Consider the following 25,847-nt stretch of genomic DNA (forward strand, 5'->3'; position numbering starts at 1 on the left):
CAATTTTTCAAGCTCGTAAAATTGAGTTATCCCTGAGGGTTGGAGAGCTGTGTATGAGAGAAGATAATTTCTGAGTTAAATTCAGTGAGTATTTCAGAGTTAAATTTGAGGAGAGCAAGAGACAGCTTGCTATTCTGAACAGATTAGTTGAGCATTCCCTCTTATCCTACTTTGGATCCCAGGATCCATTTTATATACCAGCTTTATATTTAATTCCTTTTTTTTTTAACTCTGACTTGTTAATTATTTGCATGCTTGCTAGCCACGCACCCTGCTGGGTCAAATCTAGTGCATCAGTTATAGATCTGTAGCATGATTATAAGAGAGGAAATAATAAAAAGCACAAACGTCAAAATCCTGTCTTGAATACCTGTGGTTCCTTCTGAAAAAGACATAAGATTTCAGGTAATTTTCCAGCTGTTTGGGCCCCAGGGGCCAACAGGCTCAGATACAAAGCTTTGTACTGGTTGTCAAGCATCTTATTGTGAGCTTGGAAAGCCACAATTTCACCATGCCATGGAATTTGGGCGACCAAGCAGCTTGTTTTAGCAGCAAAATGGAATGCTGTTCAAAGAGAGAAGAGAGAGACAACTTGGAAACGTCTGATGCTACTTGGCAACCGGTTTGAGATTGCTTTACTCAGTGAAATATGACTTGTCCTTTATCACCTAGCTGCTCATGGCCAAGTTTTCCTTCTGCATTTTACATCTTTCTTTGATTCACCCTGCCTGTTGTATCTTTGGATAATTTTCTCAACTCTCTCTCTCTCTCTCTCTCTCTCTCTCTCTCTCTCTCTCTCTCTCTCTCTGTGTGTGTGTGTGTAAGTAATATTCCTTTCTCTTTAGTTGTGTAGGTTTACATATAAATCAAGTCTTTCAGTGCCATAGAGGCTAAGAGGCTGAACCATGGAATAGGTAGTCTCTGCTTGAAGTCTTGCGTCTTACCAGGTGGCCTTAAACAAGCTGCTACTGTCTTAGCCATAGTCTCTAGTATGAGAATAATACGGGGACATAGGAAGCTGTCTTAGATCTGGCCTGACCATTATATCTAGCATTATATTGCCTACACCACAGGTAGCCAATGAACCCTCTGGATGTATAGAACTACAACGCCAATCAGCCCTAGCCAGCATGACCAGTGGACAAAAAAGATAGAATTTGCAGTCCAGCAACAGCCATCCCTTCAGGATCTAAACATGCGGTGAAGTAATCAAAGGTGTCAACTCCACCCAGATTCCTAGGGTCCACAGTTCAGTCTCCTGCTGGGGTGTTGTGAATCTTTACTGCTAAGTATCTAGTGTTGAGATGATCTTTCTTCCTCTTTAATGGGGCCTTCACCCCAGTGGTGGAGCATATGCCCGTGCTGCCCAGGGCGGGTGTGCTCCTGAGGGGCACGGGGCACAGAGGGTGCCCTCCTACACGCCACAGTTCAGAGTAGGAGAGGGACAGGGAAGCTGCTGCTCACTCTCCTCAGCCAGGTCAGACATGACTCAGCAATGGAGCTTCTGGGTGCACCTCACCATGATTGAGGAGGGCTGCTCTTGGCCGCCAGGTCAGAAGAATGGCTGCCGCCCAGCGCAAGGTGTGCCGCTCACTCATCTGCCATTTTGTCACCCCCCCTCAGTCGTGACACCCTGGGTGCACCGCACCCCCTTCCCACGCCTCTGCTTCACTCCCCATGAAGGGGAGAATGTTCAGGAGGTTTGGGGGAGCAGGTGAATTTCTCAGATTTTTAAAAAGGTGTTTACACCAGAGACTGGGAATTCCGTTGGCCTCTAGATGTTGTGGGATGCTAACTGTCACCATCCAGAATGGCCAATGGACAGGGTTGATGGTAGCTGGAATACAGCAATAACTAGAGAGCCCCAGGCTCCTCATCCATGGTTAAAGGTAAAGGTAAAGGGACCCCTGACCATTAGGTCCAGTCATGCCCAACTCTGGGGTTGCGGCGCTCATCTCGCTTTATTGGCTGAGAGAGCAGGCGTATAGCTTCCAGGTCATGTGGCCAGCACGACTAAGCCGCTTCTGGTGAACCAGAGCAGCACACGGAAACGCTGTTTACCTTCCTGCTGGAGCGGTACCTACTTATCTACTTGCACTTTGACGTGTTTTCGAAATGCTAGGTTGGCAGGAGCAGGGACCAAGCAACGGGAGCTCATCCCGTCGCGGGGATTCAAACCGCCAACATTCCAATCGGCAAGTCCTGGGCTCTGTGGTTTAACCCCATCCATGGTTACAGCAAAGCAATTGGTTTGTTTTTTATTTAATATATTTATATGCTGCTTAATATTTTAAACCGTCCCTTAGCAGACAGAGTGCAATAGATATAACAATGAAACTGAGAAAATATAATTCAATGCAACTTCATATGAACCTACCTGGACCCTGCAATCAAAATGTGAGGTGGTTCTTCGTGTGCCTCCTCCATGACAGAATCAGAGGGTGGCAACACAAGAACAGGCCTTTCATGCAGTGGCTCCCTGTTTGTGGAATGCTGTCCCCAGGAAAGTTCACCTGGCCCTTTGTTATACACCTTTAGGCGCCAGGCAAAAATGTTCTTCAACTAGGCCTTTGGCTGATTAACACCTGATGCCCTTTTAAATAGATTGGGGGGGTTATTGGTTTGTTTTTGTTTTTATTATGCATTTTGTGTTTTTATATTGTATTTTTATGTTGTGAACTGGCCTGAGATCTATGGATGAAGGGTGGTATACAAATGTAAATAAGAATAAGAATATTGCACAAAATTACATCTCCCCCTCTTTTTTACAGCCTTTCCACCTTTCATAGCAGAAGCAAGGCTTTCCACAACACATCCACAACCTTTCATGTGTCAGAATTCTCATGGAAGTTATGATTCATCATGACTTAGGTAACATTATTGTCACTGTATAGGTTACAGGTAGCACAGAATGTACTGTATGATTGGCGCAAGGAGAACATTCATCAACGAGCCTTGGGCTCAAATGCCATTCCCTCCTTTCCCTCCTTTCTCATAAGAATGGCATCAGAAGCGGTTTTATTAGATTAATTGCTGTATAGTGTGTCATCTGACACCTTAACTGTTGCTAATATTAACTATGGTTAGTTGAAACAAGACAGCTTCATAAACTATGGTTTGGCTTATTTCAACTCACTAAAATTAAGATTTACCACTGATTGCCAGGATTCAGTCACTATGATAATTTATGATTAATCTAAAACAGAAAGGAAAGCTTTTGAACTCTTCCTTAAGGTCATACCACAGGAGGAAGCAGCAGGAGGAGGGGGAGCAAGCAAACCCAGGGGGAGGGTATGCGAATTCTCATAAACCCTATCTGAACCAGTCCAACGTCTCTGTATAAATCAGTGGCAAAACCTGACAGGTATTAAATCTAAGCCATACCTTAATTGTTAGGCCATATTGTAGCTTTAAACTTTGCAAGGTGCTTAAATGAAAATATAGTTAATATGTGAGACCGAGTTTTATCAACATTATTACATCACTGAAAAAGTGACCCCCATTTTCAGCAATCCTTGTCAGGGGGCACTAAAAATGGGTGGGGAGGGGAATGCCTGTGGGTTTTTAAAAAATGATTATTATTATTATTATTATTATTATTATTATTATTATTATTATACAAAAAACAACTCCATACATTAATGTTGCTTTTTTTTTATAAAAAAGGAAACTTAATTCTTCCATTGTTTTAATTTCTTTCATTTACCTCATTGTTAAACTGTCCTTCATCCCACTGCAATCCCATGGGGTTGAAATTCAGGTGTGTATGCACATCAATGAATGGCAATAGTTTCATTTCAAAACAATCTTTTGATGTGAATCAGCTCATCACAAATTTAACAGGGCTAAACTGAAGTCCTGTTCAGGAATCCCTGAATCTTTTCATGAAATTCCAATGGGGTAAGAAGGAGGAACTGATGGGCACTGGTGCCATTGTTGCAGTACAGTGGTGCCCCGCAAGACGAATGCCTCGCAAGACGGAAAACTCGCTAGACAAAAGAGTTTTCCGTTTTGGAGGTGCTTCGCAAAACGAATCTCCTATGGGCTTGCTTCGCAAGACGACAATGTCTTGTGAGTTCCTGCTGGTTTTTTCCCTCCCCCCCTTTTTCTAAGCCGCTAAGCCGCTTATCAGCTGATCCGATCAGCAGATAAGCCGCTAAAAGCCGCTAATAGCGCTAATCCACTAATCCTTCAATGGGCTTGCTTCGCAAGACGAAAAAACCGCTAGACGAAGAGAATCACAGAACGGATTCTTTTCGTCTTGCGAGGCACCACTGTACTTGTCACTCCATACACATTGGGAACTGAACTCCTGCACCAGGGAGCCATCCTTACTCATGTAGACCCAAAATGCAATCTAGAACTCTGGCCAGGGAGAATTCCCCTGCTCTTTGAAACACAGTCCTTTCAAGTAGAAGAAAAGAAATGGCTCAAAAGCAGCACCAGTTCAGGGGAGCAATGGATGTGAGTGGAAAATATCGTGAAATAGTGGTAAGTGGGGTTTTTTTCTTTTCGTTTTTGCATTAAAAAAATATGGAGCACCATAAAATTTGCTGCAGTGCCACCTGAGATCTGATTGCAAGAGCCCTCTAAGAGAAGATCCATTTTTATTTCTAGCCCACCTTATCCCAAGACCTCTGGGTGGGTAATGATTTAGAAGCTATATGTTAACAAAAGAAAGAAACGTGTGCTGAAACCCTCACATCCTCAAGGGCTTAGTGCCATCTCATATTCTCAGTGTTATCAGAATGTGGTTCCTGCCAAGACCAGCTTTATCAGTAGAATGGGAGCAGATTGTCCAGTGTGCTTAATTAGTAGGTAGAATTCCGTCTCTCTTCGTTTTGACACCAGATACAATCATTTTCAGGATCTCTGCCTACCCTAGCAAAAAAATTATATTTGGGAGCTGAATTTTATGACACGGGACTGCGGGGGGGGGGGAGGGGGGGGAGTGCAGATCAGTGATATTTCCATGAATGTTTTTATAAGTGGCGTGGGTCAGGAAATGGGGAGGAAAAGGCTACGATAAAGGAACCAGAAGAAAGAGTACCATATCCCATTTGCAATGTCAGGCACGCAGAGGGAAAAGATAAAATTCAGCTTTCCTAAAGGTAGCCTTACTTGTACACTTGAAAAACCACAGTACTGGATTTTTCTCTCTCCAGTGGCTAGGATGTCTCTTTGTCAGCCAAATGATGGCCTTTCTCTAACCCTGAGCATGGACTGACTCAGATGGCAAAGTAAGGTCAACTGAATAAGCATTTCCTGAGCAGCTTGTTTTCCTTGGAGAACTTCCACCCAAGCAGTAACTACTGGACCTGACCTTACATGGAACATTAATTTTATAGCTGGCAGCCATAAGGTGATACACCCCCAACTGCAGGATTCCATCTAGTGGACAATGGACCTATGTCTACATCACAACCTCTCCCCTCCCCCAAAAACCCAAACCCCTCCCAACAAAATAAGCACTAATTAATGAGTACACTTGTTGGCATTGTTGGCAGAGAAGCTAAAGAACAAAATCAGCATGTAGAATGAACTGACATCTCGCCCCTAGAGATTGCCCCTCTGTGTCAGGGTTAAGGCCCATTGGTGGAATGGTGGGTAGAAGCTTGCACTGGCATTGCCCACAGCCCATGCAGCTAGACTTGCTCTGTGAAGAAACAGAGAACTTCAGTCTCCCGGACATTCAGTCCAGAAACTATTATGTCCATTGCAATGACTCAAAGTTCCCAGGCGCTTAATGCTTGAACACTGGTAAAAAGATTTAATATCATGGCCGTCTATAGAGATAGAATACGTATAGGTTTCATTCATATGTCAGTGGCTTGGTGCAGGGAAATTTGTGCCCTTCCCAATGTTCCTGGAATGCAACTCCCATCAAGGGAGGGAGAGAAATTTGATTGAGTTTGCATTTATAGGCAGGTATATCCAATTTGCATGTGGCCCCGGAGGGTTGGGCTAGGATGAATGTGGCACTCAGGTGATTAATAATGAAATAAATTGTTAATATTTTAATCCCCAAAATGTGTGGAGTTTCAAAACAGGTGGTGTGGGGATGTATGTCTGAGTTATAATAGCATAGCAATCTCCAGTGCTTTTATTTTTCATCTAATATACACTTCAAAAGAGTACACAAGGGGAGTTGTAACTGTACAGTGCTACCTCTGGTTATGAACTTAATTTGTTCCAGAGGTCCATTCTAAAGCTGAAACCGGTCTTATCCTGAGGCCTGCTTTCGCTAATGGGGTCTCCTGCTGCACGCACACCTCTGGCACGCGATTTTCATTCTCATCCTGGGGCAAAGTTCGCAACCAGGAGCAGATACTTCCTGGTTAGTGGAGTTCGTAACCCAAAGCGTTTGTAACCAAAAGCGTTTGTAACCAGAGATACCACTGTACATCACACATAGGAATGAGGCTGCCATTGCTCTCTCTTTCTCTATTTGGGTACATTTACAGAAAGATTTCAGCACCCCAGGAGCACAAATCAAGTAACGTTTTTGTCTATTATCCCATAGCTAAGATTTCAAACCTTGTCACATTACTCATTTTGAGCCAGTAGCTCAACACTTAGTTTTGACTTACTCATACTTAGCATACCAGTGATGTGAAATTGATTTAACTCGGCATCAGGAACACACCTTCTACCTTTTCAGTTATCACATTGATTCCTGTGGTGGCAACTGAGACAGACCTCAGAAGTGAGGCCAAACATTGTAAAGAACCCCCTAAAGTTAGACAAGAGTTTTCTACTTGGGTATTCTCCCTGAGAGTAAAATATCCATTGTTTGGGCTTCAATTTTAACCTCCCCACAAAGAGTAATGCTTTTTTATTTCTAATGCAGTGGCTTCTGTGTGTGTGTGTACGGTGTGTGTGTGTGTGTGTGTGTGTGTGTGTGTGTCACAATCTTGTCACAACCCACACCGTACATCTAAAGCACTCTTATACCACTTTAACAGTCATGGCACCCTTCAAAGAAACCTGAAAAGTGCAGTTTGTGAAGTGTATCAACATCACAGAGCTATAAGTCCCAGCACCCTTAAAAGCTACAATTCTCAGGATTCTTCATGACTGTTAAAGAGTATAAGAGTGCTTTAAATGCACAGTATGGATGTGACCCTTGTCCAACTCCCTGCTCAATGCCATATCCGCAATGCAGGATGCAACTACAATGCTTGTCCAGCCTCAGCTTAAATATTTCCAGCAAAGCAGAGCCTTTCACCTCCCAAGGCAGTCCACTATTCCACTGTCAAATAACCCTTATCACTAGGAAGTCTCTTCTAATGTTTAATCCAAATCAGTTTCCTTGCCATTTCCACCGATGGGTTCAAGCCCAGCCCTCTGGAGCAACAGAAAACAAATGAACAAAGAAATCGAGGAAAGCAGTGGGGACACAGGCTATATATGACTGTGCATATACACACTGCCTCTGGAATGGAAGCCTTGTGTGTGCTGCATTTACACTGTACCCTGACATATGTCGTAGCTTCCTAGCTGCTAAATATCACTACTCTGCAACTGATCCACTATTGATAACCAAGGGCAAATCCTTTTAATCAAAGACCGAAACTCTTATAGATATTAGCTGAATTCACCTTAAGGATCAGAGAGGAGAAGCCACTTAGCTACTCTAGTGCTCTTCTCCGGCCAAGCAATGGCCTTTATCCATGCAGTCACATGATCACCTAGCTTTCTAGAGGCCAATGCAGATATCTTCCTATCCCTGCTACCCAAACTTATTGAAGCCAAGGCAATAGCAAGGACTGATCAATGCAAAACACTCATCCCCTAGCAGTTGCTTTATGCAGTCATTTCCTGTCTCCCACACTTCCCACTTCAATAAACGTCAATTCATACAACTGCTCAGAAGAGATGCTGTAGTAAAGCGAGTTTGGCAATGCAGTGTGGAACCCTCTTTGTCACTTGCTTAAAGGTGCTGTACTGTACTTCTCAAGAGTTGCCAGATGCAACATGTTCTACCGGAAGTGGGGGTGGGAATCATAGCAAATACAACAGGAGGATGAGGGAAATAATTGTGTTGAAGGTTGCTGGGTAGTGCCAGATTTACGTATAAGCTAAACAAGCTATAGCTTAGGGCCCCACTCTCTTGGCCCCCCCAAAAAAATGTAAAGAAAAACACCGTATTAATTGTATTTCAGTTCAACAATTACTTTGATAAAATACATATTTTGTTATGTGCAAATGGCTTTAGGTCCATAAATTACCATATAGCATATATTCAACACAAAAAGCAACAATTTGTTGTTGACGAAGGACAGCTGGACATATAAAGGGCCCCATTACCTTCAGTAGCTCATCAAACCTAAATCCAGCCCTGTTGCTGGGAGTGGAGGGCAGAGGGAAGATGCTGAACTTAGACCAAATATTGTGCTTTGCTTGACCTTTGGATTTTGAAGAGCTCTGGGGTTCAGTAGAGTAAGCCACATAACTGTATCCCCATGAAAAACGAAGGGAGAGGGGATTAGAACTGATTGTATGAGGGAAATGGTAGCAAATGTTCAAACTTACTGAAATAAAATCCTCTTTCTCCGCAGACAAATTGAAGAGCATCAACCAGCTCAGCACCACAAAGTGTCTCCGGGGCAGCAGCAGTAGAGGAGCTGGTTAATGTAAGCAAACACAGGCCAAAGTAGAAGAGATGAATGTAGGACACAGTGTGCATCTTCACCTGCCAAAGAAGTAAAAGAGAGAGAGAGACTGCATCAGAGTTTCCCAGTAAAATCCTGAAGCATGGCCTGTTTGGCCTGTTTTGGGAAATTTCCCATTCTGCTTCACCCACCAGGTCCACACTGTTCCTCTCCCACCTCCTATTTACTGTGAGAGTTGGTTGCCATGTACCATGTGTTAGGAGGACCCCTGGTGCTTTTGACAAAAGTGAGCTTTAAAGCAAATTTGGCAAAGGGAAAACTTAGAGATTTGATAAGAGCATTAGCATTCGAGAGCCAGTGTGGTGCAGCAGTTAGAGTGTCAGACCAGGACCTGGGAGACCAGGGTTCAAATCCCCACTTGACCATGAAGCTTACAGGGTGACCTTGGCCCAGTCACTGACACTCAGCCTGATCTACGTCACAGGGTTGTGGTGGGGATTACATGAGGAGAGGGACAACCATGTACGCCACCTTGGAGAAAAAGTGGGGTATAAACGCAACAAATCCATAAAATAAATTCATCAACGGGTCTCACACAGTCTGGGACATCACTAGATTTCTCCTGAAGTGACATTAAAAGTGAATTCAGAAGCATTTGGCCTCAGATGACAACGTCTGGGAAATTTCAAGGGCCCAGAGTTTTGGTAGACTAGAGCACTGGTGGAGAACTTCTGACCTGGGGGTTGAACGTGGCCCTCAAGGCATCTCTATCCGGCCCTCAGGAGTGCCCCAAGGCCACATCCCATAGCCATCCTGCTCCATGATCTGAATGCTTTTGCCTGGGTAGAATGTATCCTTAGAAGGTCCCCTAGAAGGTTGCCTAGGAGGAAATGTGGCCCTTCGGCTGAAAAAGTTCCCTGCTGACCTGATAGTAGAGGGATTTCTTTCTATGTGTAGGGTGCATTTTTACCAAGCGCATGTGGTGTTCCCATAATCACAGAGTACATGTCCAATAATTTCTGCTTGGCAGGCAATTTTTGCTGGGGTGATTCTTTCCCCAGTGCAACAGCTACCGGATAGTTGGAACCCCCAGTCTACTGTTGCTGATAGTGAGAACCCACTACGCACTTGGTGTCCTGGACCAATTTCTGTGTTGTTGGATACACAAGCCTGGTTCCATAGACAAGATAGCACACAGCAGGGGCTACAAGCTTCAGTAGATTAAAATCCTTCCTTACTTCCCATCGCGTTAATTGATGGGGCTAAGACTAAGACTTAGGATCCATGCAGAGGGAACATCAAGATGCTGGTCTGATTAAAGAGATGCATTTTCTTTTTATCTTATACCACAGCAAGAAGCTGGTTCAGCTTTCAGGGCACCACCACCACCACAGGAGCAATGGAAAGAGACATTGCTGGTTTCCGGGGTGAGAACACCTGCATAACATGCTTGCAATTATGTTCTGCGCAGTCATGTTTTATGTTCTGGGTGAACCCTTAAAATATATTGTACGAGAATGCAGATGCTGGCAGGCCAAAGGTGTAACGAAGGTGGGAGAAGGACATAGGCTTCCAGGCCTAATCTTTCCTTCAGTGGCCCATTTCTGACTGGGAATGGCTGAGGATTTATTGCATTCAGTCCATCACCACATTTCCTTATTGGCCAATCAGATGTCTCTGGGAAGCCCAGAGGCAGGTCATAGGAATATAGAATATAGGAACATAGGAAACTGCCTTACACAGTCAGACCATTGGAGCATCTAGCTTAGTATTGTTTACACCAGTCTTCTCCAACCTTGGGTCCCCAGATGTTGATTCAGACTTGTTAGACTTGCATCCAAGATAGCTCACATTATATTGAAACGGAGACTATGCCTGCATTCACATGGCGGTTCATTCCATTTTCATGACTTTTCCCTAAGTGTTAAGTTCCTCATCATAGTTCAGATTTCACACAATGTAAAAGCCACTTCTGGGACTATAGTGTAATATAGTCCAAGTTCAATACTCTTTTCCTTATTATTTGCTTCCAGAAAAATAATAATCTGTTTATAACTAGTATGGAAATGAGTGCTAAACTTGCACTATATTCCACTATAGTCCTGGAAGTGATCTTTACAGCATGTGAAAGCTCAAATGTAATGTGGACATTAACAGGGGAAAGTCATGAAAATGGAATAAACTGCAATACGAATGCAGCGTAAATGTGACAATGTTAAGTTATACAAAAACCCTTGCTTTCCTTCACAATAAGGAAATATCTTCTAAGGTCCTAGGATAAGTAATGTTTGGGGCAATGAGTCTTCCTGCCTGCCTGGTCAGTTTTTCAGCATTGTCCAGTTGTGTGGCTTGTACAGAATCAGAAAACCCAATTCTGCACCCACTGGGGTTTAACTTGAGCCAAACCTTGTTTGCGGTTTCGGTCACAGAAGCTACTTTCAAATATAGGGCTCATCCCGGGAACATGTGAAGTCATTAACAGGGCACCACTGAACATGTGTTGAGTGCTTCCCTGCTTCCCTGAGCAACTGCATTTTGCCCACACATATCTGGGATTGGTGGGGGAAAGGCACAGAGAGCCCAGGGCTTCCAGACAGAGGCCTGGACTCAAGCCTCCCTTGATTGGAAATGGACATTCTCCCACCATGTGTGAGACAACCAGGGCAGGGATCAAGCCAAGCCACATCCCATGCAGTCAAAGGTCATGCAAATCAATCCTCTGAGGGAAGTTGTAGGGTGGGGAGGGGTAGAAAAACACGGAAAACGTCCAGAGTCCAAAGCCTCTAAAGGCTTTCCAGTCCCTTTGTTATGAAGACCGTTCCTGAAAGTGTAGGGAAAAGAGAGTTGCCAGATTCAACAGAAGACAAAGCTTCTCTAACCACCGTAACTCACAGAGTTGCCCCTGCCTCCCCCAAAATGCTCTCTTTTGCATAACAGTTAAAAGCACAGGAGCCCTACCCTGAGTATCTTATTGATCCTGGCAGCTAATAGGTAAACCCAGGCAGTGTTACAGTTGTCAGTTTGCAGAGGGTTTAAATCAACAGATATAGTATGGTTCAACTGCAAAGGGCAAGGCGAAATGGATTGGGTGTGGTCCAGCTACCAAAGCAGCTCTAAACCCTTGTATAAATGCTGTTTAAATTAGGATTAGCAGCTGCTTTGTGTTACTGGAGCAGCACAAAGCAGCTGCAGTGAACTGATCTCTCCTGGACATCAGTGACAATTTAGTCACATTCTTCCCCAGAACGTTTGAAGGACCAGGCGGAAATGGCAAACACAAGCACCATCAAAGCACAAAAGCACTTCTTATGTTTTGTTAGATTCAGAAGCAATTGGGAATACCTAAACACCTGCTAGATAGGAATTCTGAAATACAGCTGGGACCGGTTCTAGTGAGCTGCTAATTACTTCTTCCAGGACACTCCATTCTGAATCTCCTTGGTTTTCTCCAGCTCCCTGCAACAGATGCTCAACATTTTCTGGCTACTGAGAATGGAGAGGAGATATGATAATCATCTTCAAATATCTAATGGGCTGTCACATGAAGGATGGGGCAAGCTTGTTTTCTCCTGGTCTGCAAGCTAGGACTCAAACCAATGGATTCAAGTTGCAAGAAAGGATATTGCAACTAAACTTCAGGAAGAACTTTCTGACAGTAAGAGCTGTTTGACAGTGGAACAGACTCCCATGAGAGGTGGTTGTCATTCCTTCCTTGGAAGTTTTAAAGCAGAAGTTGGATGGCCACCTGTCATGTATGATCTAGTTGATATTCCTGCATTGCAGGGGGCTGGACTAGATGATTCTCGGGATCCCTTCCAAGTCACCAATTCTGTGATTCTCCACCCCCAACCCACTCACACTGATACCTCCATCTTGTTTCTCAGCTCTGTTTTGGTCACATTAACATCATGATCCTTTGTTATATTGAGTAATCCTTCATATATAAGACATTTCTCAACTCCCCCCCCCCCCCGGACTGTATCATACCCCAACATGACCAAAACCCCAGATCCAGAAGAGCCTATGCAAATAGGAAAAGAGGATATTCTCAATGGCTGGGTTCACCATGGTTGTAAAGCAGGTTTGGTCTCAGTAGTGTCTTCTTTCAGTTTGCCCCATATGGCTGCCATTCACTCTCATTGGAAAAGTACATGGCAACCTTATTCTGTAAGGAATGACTGGAGAACCTGTGGTCCTCCAGGTGTTTGTCAGCCCCACGAAGCACGGCCAACAGACACTGCTAGCATAAGGGCAGAATCTACCCTTGGCAACACCTGGACTGGTCCTACCATTCAGGGAGCTCATGGTTAATACAGAGCGAGTGAGGATCCATTGCCCCTGCACAGGTCCTTGCTCTTTGCAAGCCAACACTCTATGCCCACCTATGACTGGTGGGTTAATTGCTAGTTTGTATTAAAACAGCTAGTATAGAAGCTGGAACCATCACTTTCATTCATCATAATGACATTGATACAATGAAAACATCCAACACAAAGGCCAAAATGAGCTACACCAAGGCGTGATTGGAAAATACCCCTTCTTCGCATTTGCAACATGAGTCCTCCCTCAACTTTGTAATGTTAAAAAATAAATTGGCAAAACAAAAGAAAAACCCTGAATGCATGAACATGACAGTAAAGCCCCTCTGTATTTCATTCTTAAAGCTCTGAAGAGGTTATGTTTTAATAATATCTCTTCCTCTGTTCAATGATATCTTAAAAGCTGTTGCATGCAGAGGTAAATCACCTGCTGACTTCATGCTCTTGCTTCCAAGGATGCAGTTCAAAGAGCTCTTCCATCATGGTCTCAACGGAATGGCATTGTGTATCTGTCTAAGAACACTGTGTGTTTAGCAGGGTGTTCTTAATTCACATCTGGCCTTGCCTCAAACATAAGCCTCATTCAGCAATGTTACATTTTTAAAAGACTTTTCAGGAGAGTTACGTTGTAAGTGAAATATCAGTTCTGGGACAAGATATAGGGTCTCCATGTTCCCCCCCTTCTTTAGTGCAAGCCAAGAATATGACACAATGCAATTGCCAAGAGTTTCAACACTCCCCCACCCTGACAAATTATAAAACAATCAATGACTTGGAGGAAAGGGATGGATTCATATGCTCCTAGGCCAAATGGACCTATGGACCTAGCTCTGAAAAACATAAAATTGTCCCTTAAAAGATTATTCAGGAATCTGACAGAAATAATGCTCTCTTCTGTACCTTTCCTGTTCTTTTTCATTTAGATGGGGATGGTGGGATTCATAAGAAAATACTTACAATGATCTAACAATTTGGCCGCTGGTCTTTTCAATAGGTCGGGGTGTGTCCAATTTATTGTATGTCCAAATTGAATGGGAAACAGAGGCCTTTAAAAGCACGCACTGCCATGTGGGTGGAGTTTTATCGAAGCATCTGATTACATTTGGACTCTGAGTCTGACTCAGGACAGTGCAAGGCAGGCTAAACACCCCTATAATGAATGACCAATTGTGTTTACAGCTGGGATTTTCACGAATCTCTCTTTCAGGAGAAGATCCAGTGTCTACTACATTTGGAGAGCGGCGGTCCAAAACAGTGGCACTTAAGGAAGCCAACAGATGGCTTGCTCCATGGCTTTTACACCTTCCTTGCCCTTCCGCAACTCCTCCCATTCAACAAGCTTTAAATCAAGCAGCACATATGAATGTTCCAGCGAAATTTGGGTGAGCGCTGATTCGTCTAAATGGATGACGCTTCCAATTGACTGAAAACATTTCTCAGAGACACAGCGGTGGCAGCAGGGATGCCACAGATTAAAATGCATTCATTTGTATGTTTCTGAACTTGTCTGGCTGCCCCAAGAACCAAGTATCAGTCTATGCTTAGTAAATACACACGCAAACTGCTCTACTTTCAAAGACAGCACCACAAATCATCAATCTGTTACTAGACACATCTTGTGATATAGAAATAACCTAACACAATGGATGCAATCAAAGTAATGCAGTGGAAGATTTAAACAAGAGGTCTATATGGATGGTTTTCCCAACCGACAATCACAAGTCACACAGCCTCTAGTTCCCATGGAAAGGGATTAGCCAAATCAATGCAGACAGCAGAATGTAAAGGAAAGTTGGGGGTAGACCCCCATGCTTCTAGCTCATATGAAAGGGTCTAGCAGAATCCAGAATGTTGGGGAAAGCACCCATACAATATATTGCTTATCTCTTTCTGAAGATGCCTTTTACCCTTCTTAGAACTTCTGGACTAAAACTGCAGTCCTTCTTAGACTCACTAGGGAGTTAGTCCCTTAGAGCTTAGTCAGATGTGGTTCTCAGTTAGCATGTTTAGGTCATGCACACCAAACTGGCAGAAGCTGTCTTCACTTATAAATTGGGATAGCTCAGTTGATTTCAGTAGACCATGGCTAAATGACAGCAAGGAATCTGTAGTATATTGGAAATTTTATATATATATATATATATATATATATATATATATATATATATATATATATATATATATAACAACCTCAGTAGTTTAATTCCAACTCTTCAGTAAACTGAGCAAAGGATGCACATAGTTATGGAGTTGTAACTCTGACTCTCCAATGGCTACTGAATTCAGCAAGATTTGCATTGCATTCTGTTTGCTTCTACTGTTACAAAATTCCCCCATCTTAAAATGAAATGGATAAATCCTACTTAGATAATTAAAAAAAAACAAAACTAAATTGGCACCTACTGCTTTAGAGACTGTGTCAGCTGTACAAAATCTTGCTACAAATGGAAAAACAAAACAAAAAAAATTGTTCTTGAAGGATATAATCTTGCTGAGAATGGAAACTTGAGTGAAGGCCAGCTGAAAGAAACAGAGGTCAGTGCATCTACTGAAGCCAAAATTAACCTTAAAAGCTTTTTATGTTCTTAAGGAGCAATGACTAGTAATATGGTATAAAAATTCCATCTCCAACTTTGTCTGACAAAAGCCTCTTTGCAGAGTGCAAAATAAAGCTTGACATGAAGATATCTCTACTTTCCTTAATGCAGAATAACTTAATCTTATCATCAATCTGCATAGCCAGCAAAAGCTGTACATGGTTTCTGTTTTAGAAAAGGAAAAACAAACTTAATGTTGACTTAACAGGAAAGCATTAAAAAGAAGTAAATGTACAACACTGTCAGAAAACAGCTGTACGTTCAATGTTAATTCTGTGCATATAGCAGTCTTACAGAAGTGAACCAGCTACCTGCTGTCAAATGACTATCACAATGTCAGCATTTGCACCTGCAGAGAAACTTTAAAATTTCTTGCTCCATGCTAGCAGCACTAGCTACAGAAAATGATGTTAGTAGAAATTTCAGATATGACAACCTAGCCAGAATTTTGCAAAAAAAGTTTCCCCAACACAAGCTGAATTCCTAAGTACCTCCAACAGCTTTACCTCCTCAGTTACCTAGCTGTGTTCAGAACAACCATCACATGCAGTCATTCTTCAGCTCTGCTAAAACTGTCTGTTCAGCAGTTTAGAAATAAAATTCCCAGTACAGAAATAATGACACTGAAAAAAGTGCATATAACACTCTTCTAAGCAGAATCAGATTACACACAATATAATCATAATATTTTCTTTAAAAAGAAAAATCAAATAGGAAGAAAGATTTACCTTCAAGAAATCACAAAAGCAGCACTTAAATAATTGTGTTGAAAGACTGTTGATTTTTTCCATTGCTTCTTAAGTGCAAACTCTGGAAATGAATTGGTTAGCAGTAATAATGAGGTGGGGGAGGGAAAAAAGGGAAGAAAAGAAATCCAGAGAGAGGTGAGATGTTGAGAGCAATGTCACATTTCAATATTGAGGACTTTTATTCCATTGCGCAGGCTCTATCTGCACTGATTTTAGCAGTGACAGTGAGATTTAGCAAACAGAAGAGGGATTTAGAGAAAATCCTCACATTTATCTACATTACACAGACACTGTAGACAGGAAACAGCTGGGGGAACATTTGCCTTCTCTCTCTCTCCCTCTCCCTCTTCTGGCAAAGTTACTGAGTAAGGACTTTTTTGGGCATGGTGACAAATAACATCATACCTTTGCATTCTGAAACTGGAGCACTGGAGCATGTTCTCCCCCCCCCCTTAGAAGAATGTACATTAGCAAAGGGCAGGGGGAGGAGGAAAAACAGTTTAAGAAGTCAAAGAAACTGAAGCTGCAATGGGAAATGAAATGTATGAATGGTCACGTTTCAGCCGGCTTCACACACAGCCAGAGATCAGCTGTCGTTTACCTTTCAGCTGTACGAAATGAGAAGCTGGATGTATCTACATACACTTGAGCCCACCATCAAAACAAGCTCCTGCTAACATTAACTCTGAAATCACAAGTTTGCAGACTGATCTGTCATAGAATGCTTGATTGGAGGCTTTCTAACTTTTATTAAATCACATGAAATCACATTGCAATCTGCCCTACCTTACAGGCTAATGTGATTCCTATCCTCTCTGACTATAGCAAAGAGCACTTCCATTTCTTTTAATGGCTGCCTCGTGGGATTTTGTTTATTCTGTTTGTAAAAAAAAAAAAAAAAATAGTAATAGAGTGTTGAAGGGGTGCTTGGGAAAAGGGGTGCTTTGTTTACCAAATCATAAAATTTGGGTAAGTGTAAATTCTGAAGTGTTGTGAATTTGATAGATTCTGCTTAAAATGCAAACTGAATCAAATTTCTCTCCTAGGTAGATGATGGCAAAAAACTCTGGCTACGATTTTGCTGGAGGTGCTGCTGTCAAGGCGGGTGTCAGGAGCAAGCCAGTAATAACTCACAAGATGTCAGTGCTGTTAACTCTTTATTCACGTAAACCAAATAGCTCACGCCTAGTGATCTCAACAACTCTTCCCAGTAGGTCTTGCCCCAATGAGGCAGTTGCGAGGAATGAATGGCTCCGCCTTCCCACCATTCTCTAAGCCCCCCCAGTCCTTCACCAGCAACCTGAGGCTCCTCCTTCTTGTCTCTCTTTGCTCCACCCTTTTCATTCCTCTTTGTGTTCTGAGAGACCAGGTTTGGAGGGCAGTTGGGTGCAGCAGGAGGGTGAGACTCCCTGGCTTCTTCAGCTGCCTGCTTGATCTCTGCCTCTTAACCCCACTCCTCTCCAGCCACCACTTCTGCCTGATTCTGGACTGCCTTCTGCCCACTAGACCCTGTTGCCTCTATAGCTTCTGACACCTCCTCCCTCCAGTCTGCTCCTTCTCCCTCTGAGCAGGCAGGGCTACTCTCAGTATCTGATGGCGCAGGAGTGCGTTTATCAGTGAGAGGCTCCGCCATGCTTGGAGAGGGAGGCAGGGACAGAGAAGGTGATGGAACACCCAGGGACGGATGAGACAATAAGCATGTTGAATGATAAGTTGAAAGGGATTCTGAGGGTCTTCTAGTCCAACTCCTTGCTACAAAGGAATCTCCAACCTCCAATGAGGGAGAGTCCACCACCTTCTGAGGGAGCCTGTTCCACTGTTGAATAGCTCTTGAGGCAGCCCCCATCCAGGATCCTCACTAGCCGATTCCCCCACTCCCATCAGAGGCCACCACATCCTGCTGGAGCTCTCCTCTTGGTCCTTGGTCAATTCTCCACCTGCATTGCCCCGACTTGGCCACCCCACGACACATTTAACAGGAGATGAATGCATCATACATTTTTACTCCATTGCACTACAGTCCTTCCCCAATGAGCTAGGCTGAGGGAAAGGGCATGCATTCAGCAAGGACTCTACACCTTGACTTGTTCTGTAGCCAGTTTACACATTTCCACAGAGGCAGCATTGGGTTTTGGCAAGATTATCCACTTTTTATCTTATCGTGGTCTGAAAGGATCTTGTGTGAGATTTGATAAGCATTTTATTGACTCATGTTTGAAGGTCTACACATTTCCTAGAAACCACTGTCAGTATGAAAGGCGGGGGGGGGGGGAGAGAAAGATGACTCAGTAGAAGAGAGGCCAAGAAGTCCCTTGTCTGCTTCCCACAGATAAATCGTATTTCTCTTTCTGACTTACGCCAGGAATGCAACTTTCATCAGTTGAACAGATTCCTTAAAACTGTTGGAAACGCTGTCTTTGGATTTTATAACTCATACGATATAGAGAGTGAAATGTAGGAACCAGCCTCACAGAGGCGCCATGTTCTCAAGTTGATTGAGGGGCCCCAATGTGACATCCTGACATTGCATGTGTGACATTGCGAGGAGGCAGGGGGTGGAACCAAACACCCTCTGAACATGGAGGGGGCCTGGCCCTCTAAAAAAAACAAACAAAAAAATGGGGGAGGGGGAGACTGCCTCAGCCCCTAGGAGCCGCTGCCTATGCAGCCTCATAATGGGAATTAGACTAATAATAATTAGGGCTGCTTTGCAACAATCAATGCAGGTCTCCATGCGCTGCCTTTCGGCTTGATCTACAATTTTCTCTGCAAATGATTTGGGGTGTTACGAAATCTTAATTCAGAGTGACTTAAATGGTGTTTTCTGTGACGTTCCATTGTGCATAACAGAACTTGCACACCATTCACTTGAAACTGAAGCACCTTTATATGTATCTGAAGTTTGACATGTAACGTGTATCTTTTCTCGAATAAAATTTAATAATAATAATAAAAAAAAAGAAACTGAAGCACCTTGTATTTTTAGTGCTCCTAAATGCTTAGCTTTGGAGCAGGGGCACCAGCTCCAGCGGGACAAGCCCTTTTGCACCCCAAATATTTTCGGGGTGGAGGCCATGTTTCATTGGATTCATGTCATGTGCTTTAAACATTCTTTAAATTTAGGATAAGGTATGCAACCTTGGGATGTGGGTGGCGCTGTGGGTTAAACCACAGAACCTAGGACTTGCCAATCAGAAGGTCGGCGGTTTGAATCCCCATGACGGGGTGAGCTCCCGTTGCCTGGTCCCTGCTCCTGCCAACCTAGCAGTTCAAAAACGGCGCTTCCGTGCGCTGCTCTGGTTTGCCAGAAGCGGCTTAGTCATGCTGGCCACATGACCCGGAAGCTGTACGCCGGCTCCCTCGGCCAATAAAGTGAGACGAGCACTGCAACCCCAGAGTCGGCCAAGGCTGGACCTAATGGTCAGGGGTCCCTTTACTTTTTATGCAACCTTAGCGGGCTTTAAATGGGAATTATGGAGGGCACATCTACCAGTGGCTATTTTTTATGTTATCTAACCGAGTCCTTCAAGTTTAGAAAGAGCAGGCTTCCAGGTCCCAGGTGCTGCAGAAAAACAAGGAAGAGGTGCTCATGTTTGCTTGTGGTTTTCCCAGAGGCATCTGTTTGGTTACTGCAGAGAATAGGATGCATCCTTAGCCTCCGTGTCCAGTCACTGAGTCTCTTACGCCTGCTCACATTCAGTCTCCTTCTACACTTCTCTCTTGGATCCCGTGTCTCTTTTTTAAATCCCCTGACTTCCTTGGAGATGTTATCTGAGTCAACAATTGGGAAATTAAATTATTGTGCTCATCATGTCCTGCTTGCTGGCTTCCAAAGGGCATCTGGTTGGCTGCCGTGGAAACAAAATGCTGAACTAGAAGGGTCATTGGCCTGATCCAGCACGGCTCTTGTTATGTGTTTGTTACCAACAATGTGCTCTCAGTGTAGGTGAGAACTCAGTGCCTTGCTGTTCAGAAGGAGGGAGCCTAAAAACTACTGAATGATGACAGTGCTGTATGTGACTTCTGAACAGCACCTAGGAACACACTGTTGCTGGAGCAATTCAGTCAAACTTGATATCTTTTATACTCCTCAATCTACAGGTACATACTTCCCCAAGTGCCCCGGAAAAAAAGGGACATCCCATTTTTTTCTCACACAAGATCGCGGCAGCCATTTTGAGTGTCGTGATCTCTTGCGCTCTTCAGAAAAGCATGTGCTGGGGGGGGGGGAGGAGAGTGAGGCACGGGTCACGGGACTCACCTAGGAACATGCCCCATAACTTGAAAAAGATGAATGGTATGTGGGTGTTAATGGGAATAAAAGGTAAAGGTACCCCTGCCCGTATGGGCCAGTCTTGAGAGACTCTAGGGTTGTGCGCTCATCTCACTCTAGAGGCCGGGAGCCAGCGCTGTCTGCAGACACTTCCGGGTCACGTAGCCAGTGTGACGAAGCTGCTCTGGCAAGCCAGAGCCACACACGGAAACACCATTTACCTCACCGCTAGTAAGCGGTCCCTATTTATCTACTTGCACCCAGAGGTGCTTTCGAACTGCTAGGTTGGCAGGCGCTGGGACCGAGCAACGAGAGCGCACCCCGCCGCAGGGATTCGAACCGCCGACCATGCAATCGGCAAGTCCTAGGCGCTGAGGTTTTACCCACAGCGCCACCCGCGTCCCTTAATGGGAATAAGAATAATCAATAAAAAAGATGGTGGCCTGAATTCAACCAATCTGACGTGCTAGCGTTAGTTAGCGCAAAGGCTCTTGCTAGCACAGAAATTTGCCTCCTCTCCTTCTACCACATGCCCATGTACCTTCCTGACATCATCTCTGGAAGGTCAGAAGAACATCCAGAGGAGCACATGGATGGAGGAGGAGGGGTTTGTTCCACCCAGAAAGCAGGAACGCTTGCACAGATGGAGTGATCAGAAGAGCTTGGCGCTGAATTCCTCCCATTATATCTTAAGAATAGTTCAGCATCAGGACTACTTTTATGGACCTCCTGTGTAGCTTATAGGGGCTTATAGGAGCCCCATACTCCTTTTCCAAAGAATATCTTTCTCCATCTCTATATGTGTCGCCGTGTACTTTTGCTTTGCTCTTTGACTTCTACAGGTATAGATGTAGCCTTGTTTGCCTGTGTTACGATATGGGGAATGTGTGACGTAAGCCGTGCCAAAAATTATTAGAAAATTCGTGAGCCCCCTGGTGGCCGCAGCACCCTTTTTTCTTATGCTTTAGATCAGGGTATCCCAAACTTGGGTCTCCAGCCATTTTGGGACTACAATTCCCATCATCCCTGACCGCTGGTCCTGCTAGCTAGGGATGATGGGAGTTGTAGTCCAACAGCTGGAGACCGAAGTTTGGGAAACCCAACTTTAAATATTATAAGTGGGACCCACAATGAGACATGGCAAAGCATCCTCACCTCTTAAAAGGAGTGGTCCCCTTGGGGGTTCTTGCCAACCATTCCTTCCAAGAAGGGCATTCTGTTCACCACTTTTGTGTATATTTTCCAAGCAACACTCAGCATTTCATTACTACTGAACATCATCATCACCATTATTTAAATTGTATTATTTATTATTGTTACTGTTGTTAATATATTCTGCATTTGTATTAGAAGAGTTTGGATTTGATATCCCACTTTATCACTACCCAAAGGAGTCTCAAAGCGGCTAACATTCTCCTTTCCCTTCCTCCCCCACAACAAACACTCTGTGAGGTGAGTGAGGCTGAGAGACTTCAGAGAAGTGTGACTGGCCCAAGGTCACCCAGCAGCTGCATGTGGAGGAGCGGAGACGCGAACCCGGTTCCCCAGATTACGAGACTACCGCTCTTAACCACTACACCACACTGGCTCTCTCATCTCACTTTCAGTATTAGTTATACTGAAAGTGGCTAATAATCTGGTTGAAAACTTTGCCATAAAACTTTGGTCTCCCTCCCCTCTCGTGCTCTGAACATTTCCCTAGTCAGCTTGCTTTTGTTTCTCTGGGGGGGGGGGAACATGGTTGGGCCACAGAACAACCCAGGAGTTGATCTCACTAACCTTGTTAAAGGTAACATCCAACTCAGAAATGTGAGAACCTTCCCCAAGTTACCTCATTTCTTGTAGTTTGGGGTACATGCAGAGCCTATACAAACCCGTATTATATACTAATAGCAAACACATTTGCAAGTGCCAATCTTTATCCAGCCAACATGGTGCTATGCTATGCAAGCAGATCAGCAAGCTCAGGAGAACCCCAAGGTTTGCAGAAGTACAGAAAATCTTTAGAAGAGACTCCCCGCCCCAAATGGGCAAATAATGCATGCTCATAGTGCATGGAATACTGACTGTCTGTTAAAGGAGAATTATGGATTGGAGAATCCTGGAAAGGTTAACTGGCTGGCTTGCAAGCTGAAGAGGAGCAGCCCACACAGCAACCTTGTATTGCAGGCCTCCCATACCTTGTCTTTTTCACATTTCTCGGATTTGGTACTCGTACAAATAAATACTAGTATCTTCCATTATGAACTGTAGTAATAAGCTCTAGTTAGAATCCTGTATTTGAAGAAGAACAAGGCCTGCCTAGAAAAGCACTTTCTCTCGCTATAGCCCTCTGGTTCCCTGTGGCTTACAGCCCAATACTACAAAACCACTATAATTCAGCATAGTTTGGCAAGGCTGGCAGCCTTAGTGGTCTCCCGTTGTCAAGCCATAACCTCTTACAGTAAATTTTTAGAAACTATGAAAATTGGCTAAAGCCGAAGGTAGAAACCACACACAGACCCAATCATCCCATTAAATAACAGATTTTTGATAAACCATAAAGTTAAATGGCCTATAGTAACTGGGGGCAAAATTGCATTTATTTATCCCTTGCTTAAATTTCACAACTTCTTCCAAAGGAAACTTGACATTCAAAGCCTAATCAACAGGAACTCTTTTATTAGATGTACTGAAGACAGACACATACCAACTTGATGCTACTGAAACACCAAGGTGACTAGAACGCTGGGAAATGAGGCATGGAGGTGATCATGTTGGACTAAAGAGATCCAGATTTAAATTCCAGCTTTGCTGTATGGCCTTGAGCAAACCATGATATTTAACTTACGTTGAAAATGTGCATAGCAAAGACCTAACTTGCAGGTATTGTTATGACAGAAGGACTGCAATGATGGACTACATGACATTGGCTGAGATGACTGGCAGAATCCGTGATCAGGGGAAGGAGACGGCGGAAGAAGAATGCAAGAAGTTTAAAATTTACCTTAAGGACTACTATAAACTGTATGAATGTTAGAATGTCGAGGTTTTGAGAAAGAAAGGGTTACAGCGATATAAGATTAGAATGAAGGAAAGAATAAGAGGACAGAGGCTTGACAGAACTATTTAGAAGCTGCTGAAAAACTTTGGACATTGGGATACAGAAAGGGGAGGTATGGGGGAGTCCGAGAAACAAGGTTTATGAAAAAAGGGTACGAAACTATACATGTTTGTATGTCTTTTTATATGTTTGTATTGTTTTAAAATTTTTTTGTAAAACCAATAAAAAATTTAAAACAAAAACAAAAACAGAAGGACTGCAAAGTTCTTTGCACCCAAAATGCACGTGATCGATTGTGGCAATGTATTTCAATCCATATATCAGGAGTGGCCATTGCAATAAACACTGTTGTTTCAGGATTCAGTTTCTTCCACACTGATAGATCTAGCTCTGTCTGTCTTGCATCTGAATCATATGGACAGGGGATTGATGAAGCCAGTGGGCTGCTGATTCAGCTATTTGCATTGTTCTGAGTGATATATCTTCATGTCAGCTCCTATTTTCATGCATACCACTGGTCAGGTTCTATGTATTGCTTGAAATGCGTTAGCTTAGAACCCATAGGTGGAGTTGCCTTCATGGTATGGGCTTCAACAGCTCGTCCTTCTCACTACTACCCTCTGAAAAGCCACTCCTGAGGTTGGAGAACCTATCAGAGTGGCATTGGATGGGGCATGGGTGGGCTGCAGTGGGGGACCTGAAAAATCAGGAGTCATTCCCATTGCCCCTGGAAGTGCCTTGCATAAATGGAAGGACTCCACTGTTCTAAGCCATTGCATTTCTAGATATTCTTTCTTGTAATTAATCTACTTTGACACACAATTGCTAGCTGACCCTTGCACTCCTCAAACCCAAATGTCTGTACTCACCTTGACCCCATCTTTTTTCCAACCATCTCCCACTAATTAAAGATACCCCTTTTATCCTTCTTCTTTCTACCCTCTGTGAGCTGTGGCTGTATCCTCTGAGTACAGATTGGTTTTGTTTTATCCAGAATCGTGAAGGGAAGTGGACAATGTAGGCCAGAGGCAAGCTGGTTCAGATGTGAACATCTGCAGCTGCAGTAGCAAATAAAATACTCTCTTTTTCAATGCACAGCATTCTGACCCCCCCTCTTAATTTATACTTTACTACTTGATGATGTTTTCTTCTGTGCTCCTTATTCTCCTATCTCAGATTTACTACAACCCGAAAATGTTGCAGTGGCTGGCTGTTTGTAAAATAAACAGAAGAAACTGTGACATAGCACTGGGCCAGATGTTCCTGATAGCATGCTGCCAGCAGAAGAATTCTCATCCTTGAAGAAAGTTTTCTAAGTGGTCATGACACTCTTGGTCATGGTAGGTTTTTTGTTTTGTTTTGTTTGCTCCCCCCCCCCCCACTTTTTTTGGCAAAGCACTCAGTGCCCTAAGACGACTTCTTCAGACTTGGCTCCAGAATTGCCTGACAGACCTCCATGCACAATAAAAGTCTTAATTAACATGCTGATTATCCATGTGAAGATTTAGGCTCGATATATTTTTTTTCTAGCAGGCTAGCTTGAAAAGCTAGTTCTGTTGAGTTCAGTCTTACCGGCCCCAGTTGAATTAAAGTTAAGAGAAGGGCCAGGGCTTGAGTGCAGAGATATGACTTTGCAGGCACTACAACCCTGGTTCTAACTCTGACATCTCCAGCTGGGACTGGCAACATCTCCTTACCTGAAACCTTGGAGAGATGCTGCCAGTCAGTTTAAACAATGCTGAGGTTCAATGACCTGACTCAGAACAAAGGCAGCTGCCTATGTTTCTTTGTACAGTGGTACCTTGGTTTAAGAACAGCTTAGTTTATGAACAACTTGGATTAAGAATGCTGCAAACCCAGAAGTAGGTGTTTTGGTTTGTGAACTTTGCCTTGGAATAAGAACATGTTTCGCTTCCTGTTGAGTGTGTTCCATTTTTTAACTGAGTCCCTTGCTGCTATGGGAAAGCACGCATTGGTTTAAGAACACTTTGGTTTAAGAATGGACTTCTGGAATAGATTAAGTTCGTAAAACAAGATACCACTGTATATAAGAAGCATTTCTCACTAGACAGCAGAGACCACTGGAAACTCTCTCTTTGCGCATCAGACCAGTGGCATAGTGGTCCCGGGTGCAGAATTCTGAGGGGGCACAACCCAGCGTGCCCACAACAGGCTCCCTCGCAAAGGTTGTGTGGCTGCCACTTTCTGGAGCCACGGGTAGGCAAGCCGGGCCCAGGCTAGGTCTTCAAGG

The 25,847-nt window shown here is 43.7% G+C and overlaps 1 protein-coding gene and 1 long non-coding RNA gene across 5 annotated transcripts in view; one reads left to right on the forward strand and one right to left on the reverse strand.

The window, feature by feature from the left end:
• The window catches only part of IGF1 (insulin like growth factor 1), a 76,601-nt gene extending 60,021 nt beyond the window's left edge, over positions 1-16,580 (reverse strand). For 2 of the 4 annotated variants that reach the window (XM_081212294.1, XM_081212295.1), the window contains exons 1-2: positions 16,260-16,577; positions 8,536-8,695 (exon numbers count right to left, since the gene is read on the reverse strand). In XM_081212294.1, coding sequence (XP_081068420.1) covers positions 8,536-8,695; positions 16,260-16,322 — 223 coding nt within the window. In that variant the 5' untranslated portion in view covers positions 16,323-16,577. Of the gene's footprint in view, positions 1-8,535; positions 8,696-13,891; positions 13,936-16,259 lie in introns of those variants that run through there. The other 2 variants (XM_081212293.1, XM_081212296.1) reach the window with 2 other exon arrangements.
• On the forward strand, positions 885-25,561 carry LOC308596945. The gene is made up of 4 exons (XR_014012747.1): positions 885-1,215; positions 2,772-2,871; positions 8,562-8,636; positions 24,773-25,561. It is a non-coding gene; the product is annotated as an uncharacterized lncRNA (long non-coding RNA).
• The last annotated feature ends 286 nt before the right edge of the window (positions 25,562-25,847 follow it).

Source organism: Podarcis bocagei, assembly GCF_964188305.1.
Source record: "Podarcis bocagei genome assembly, chromosome: 10".
In the NCBI taxonomy this organism is placed as follows: domain Eukaryota; kingdom Metazoa; phylum Chordata; class Lepidosauria; order Squamata; family Lacertidae; genus Podarcis; species Podarcis bocagei.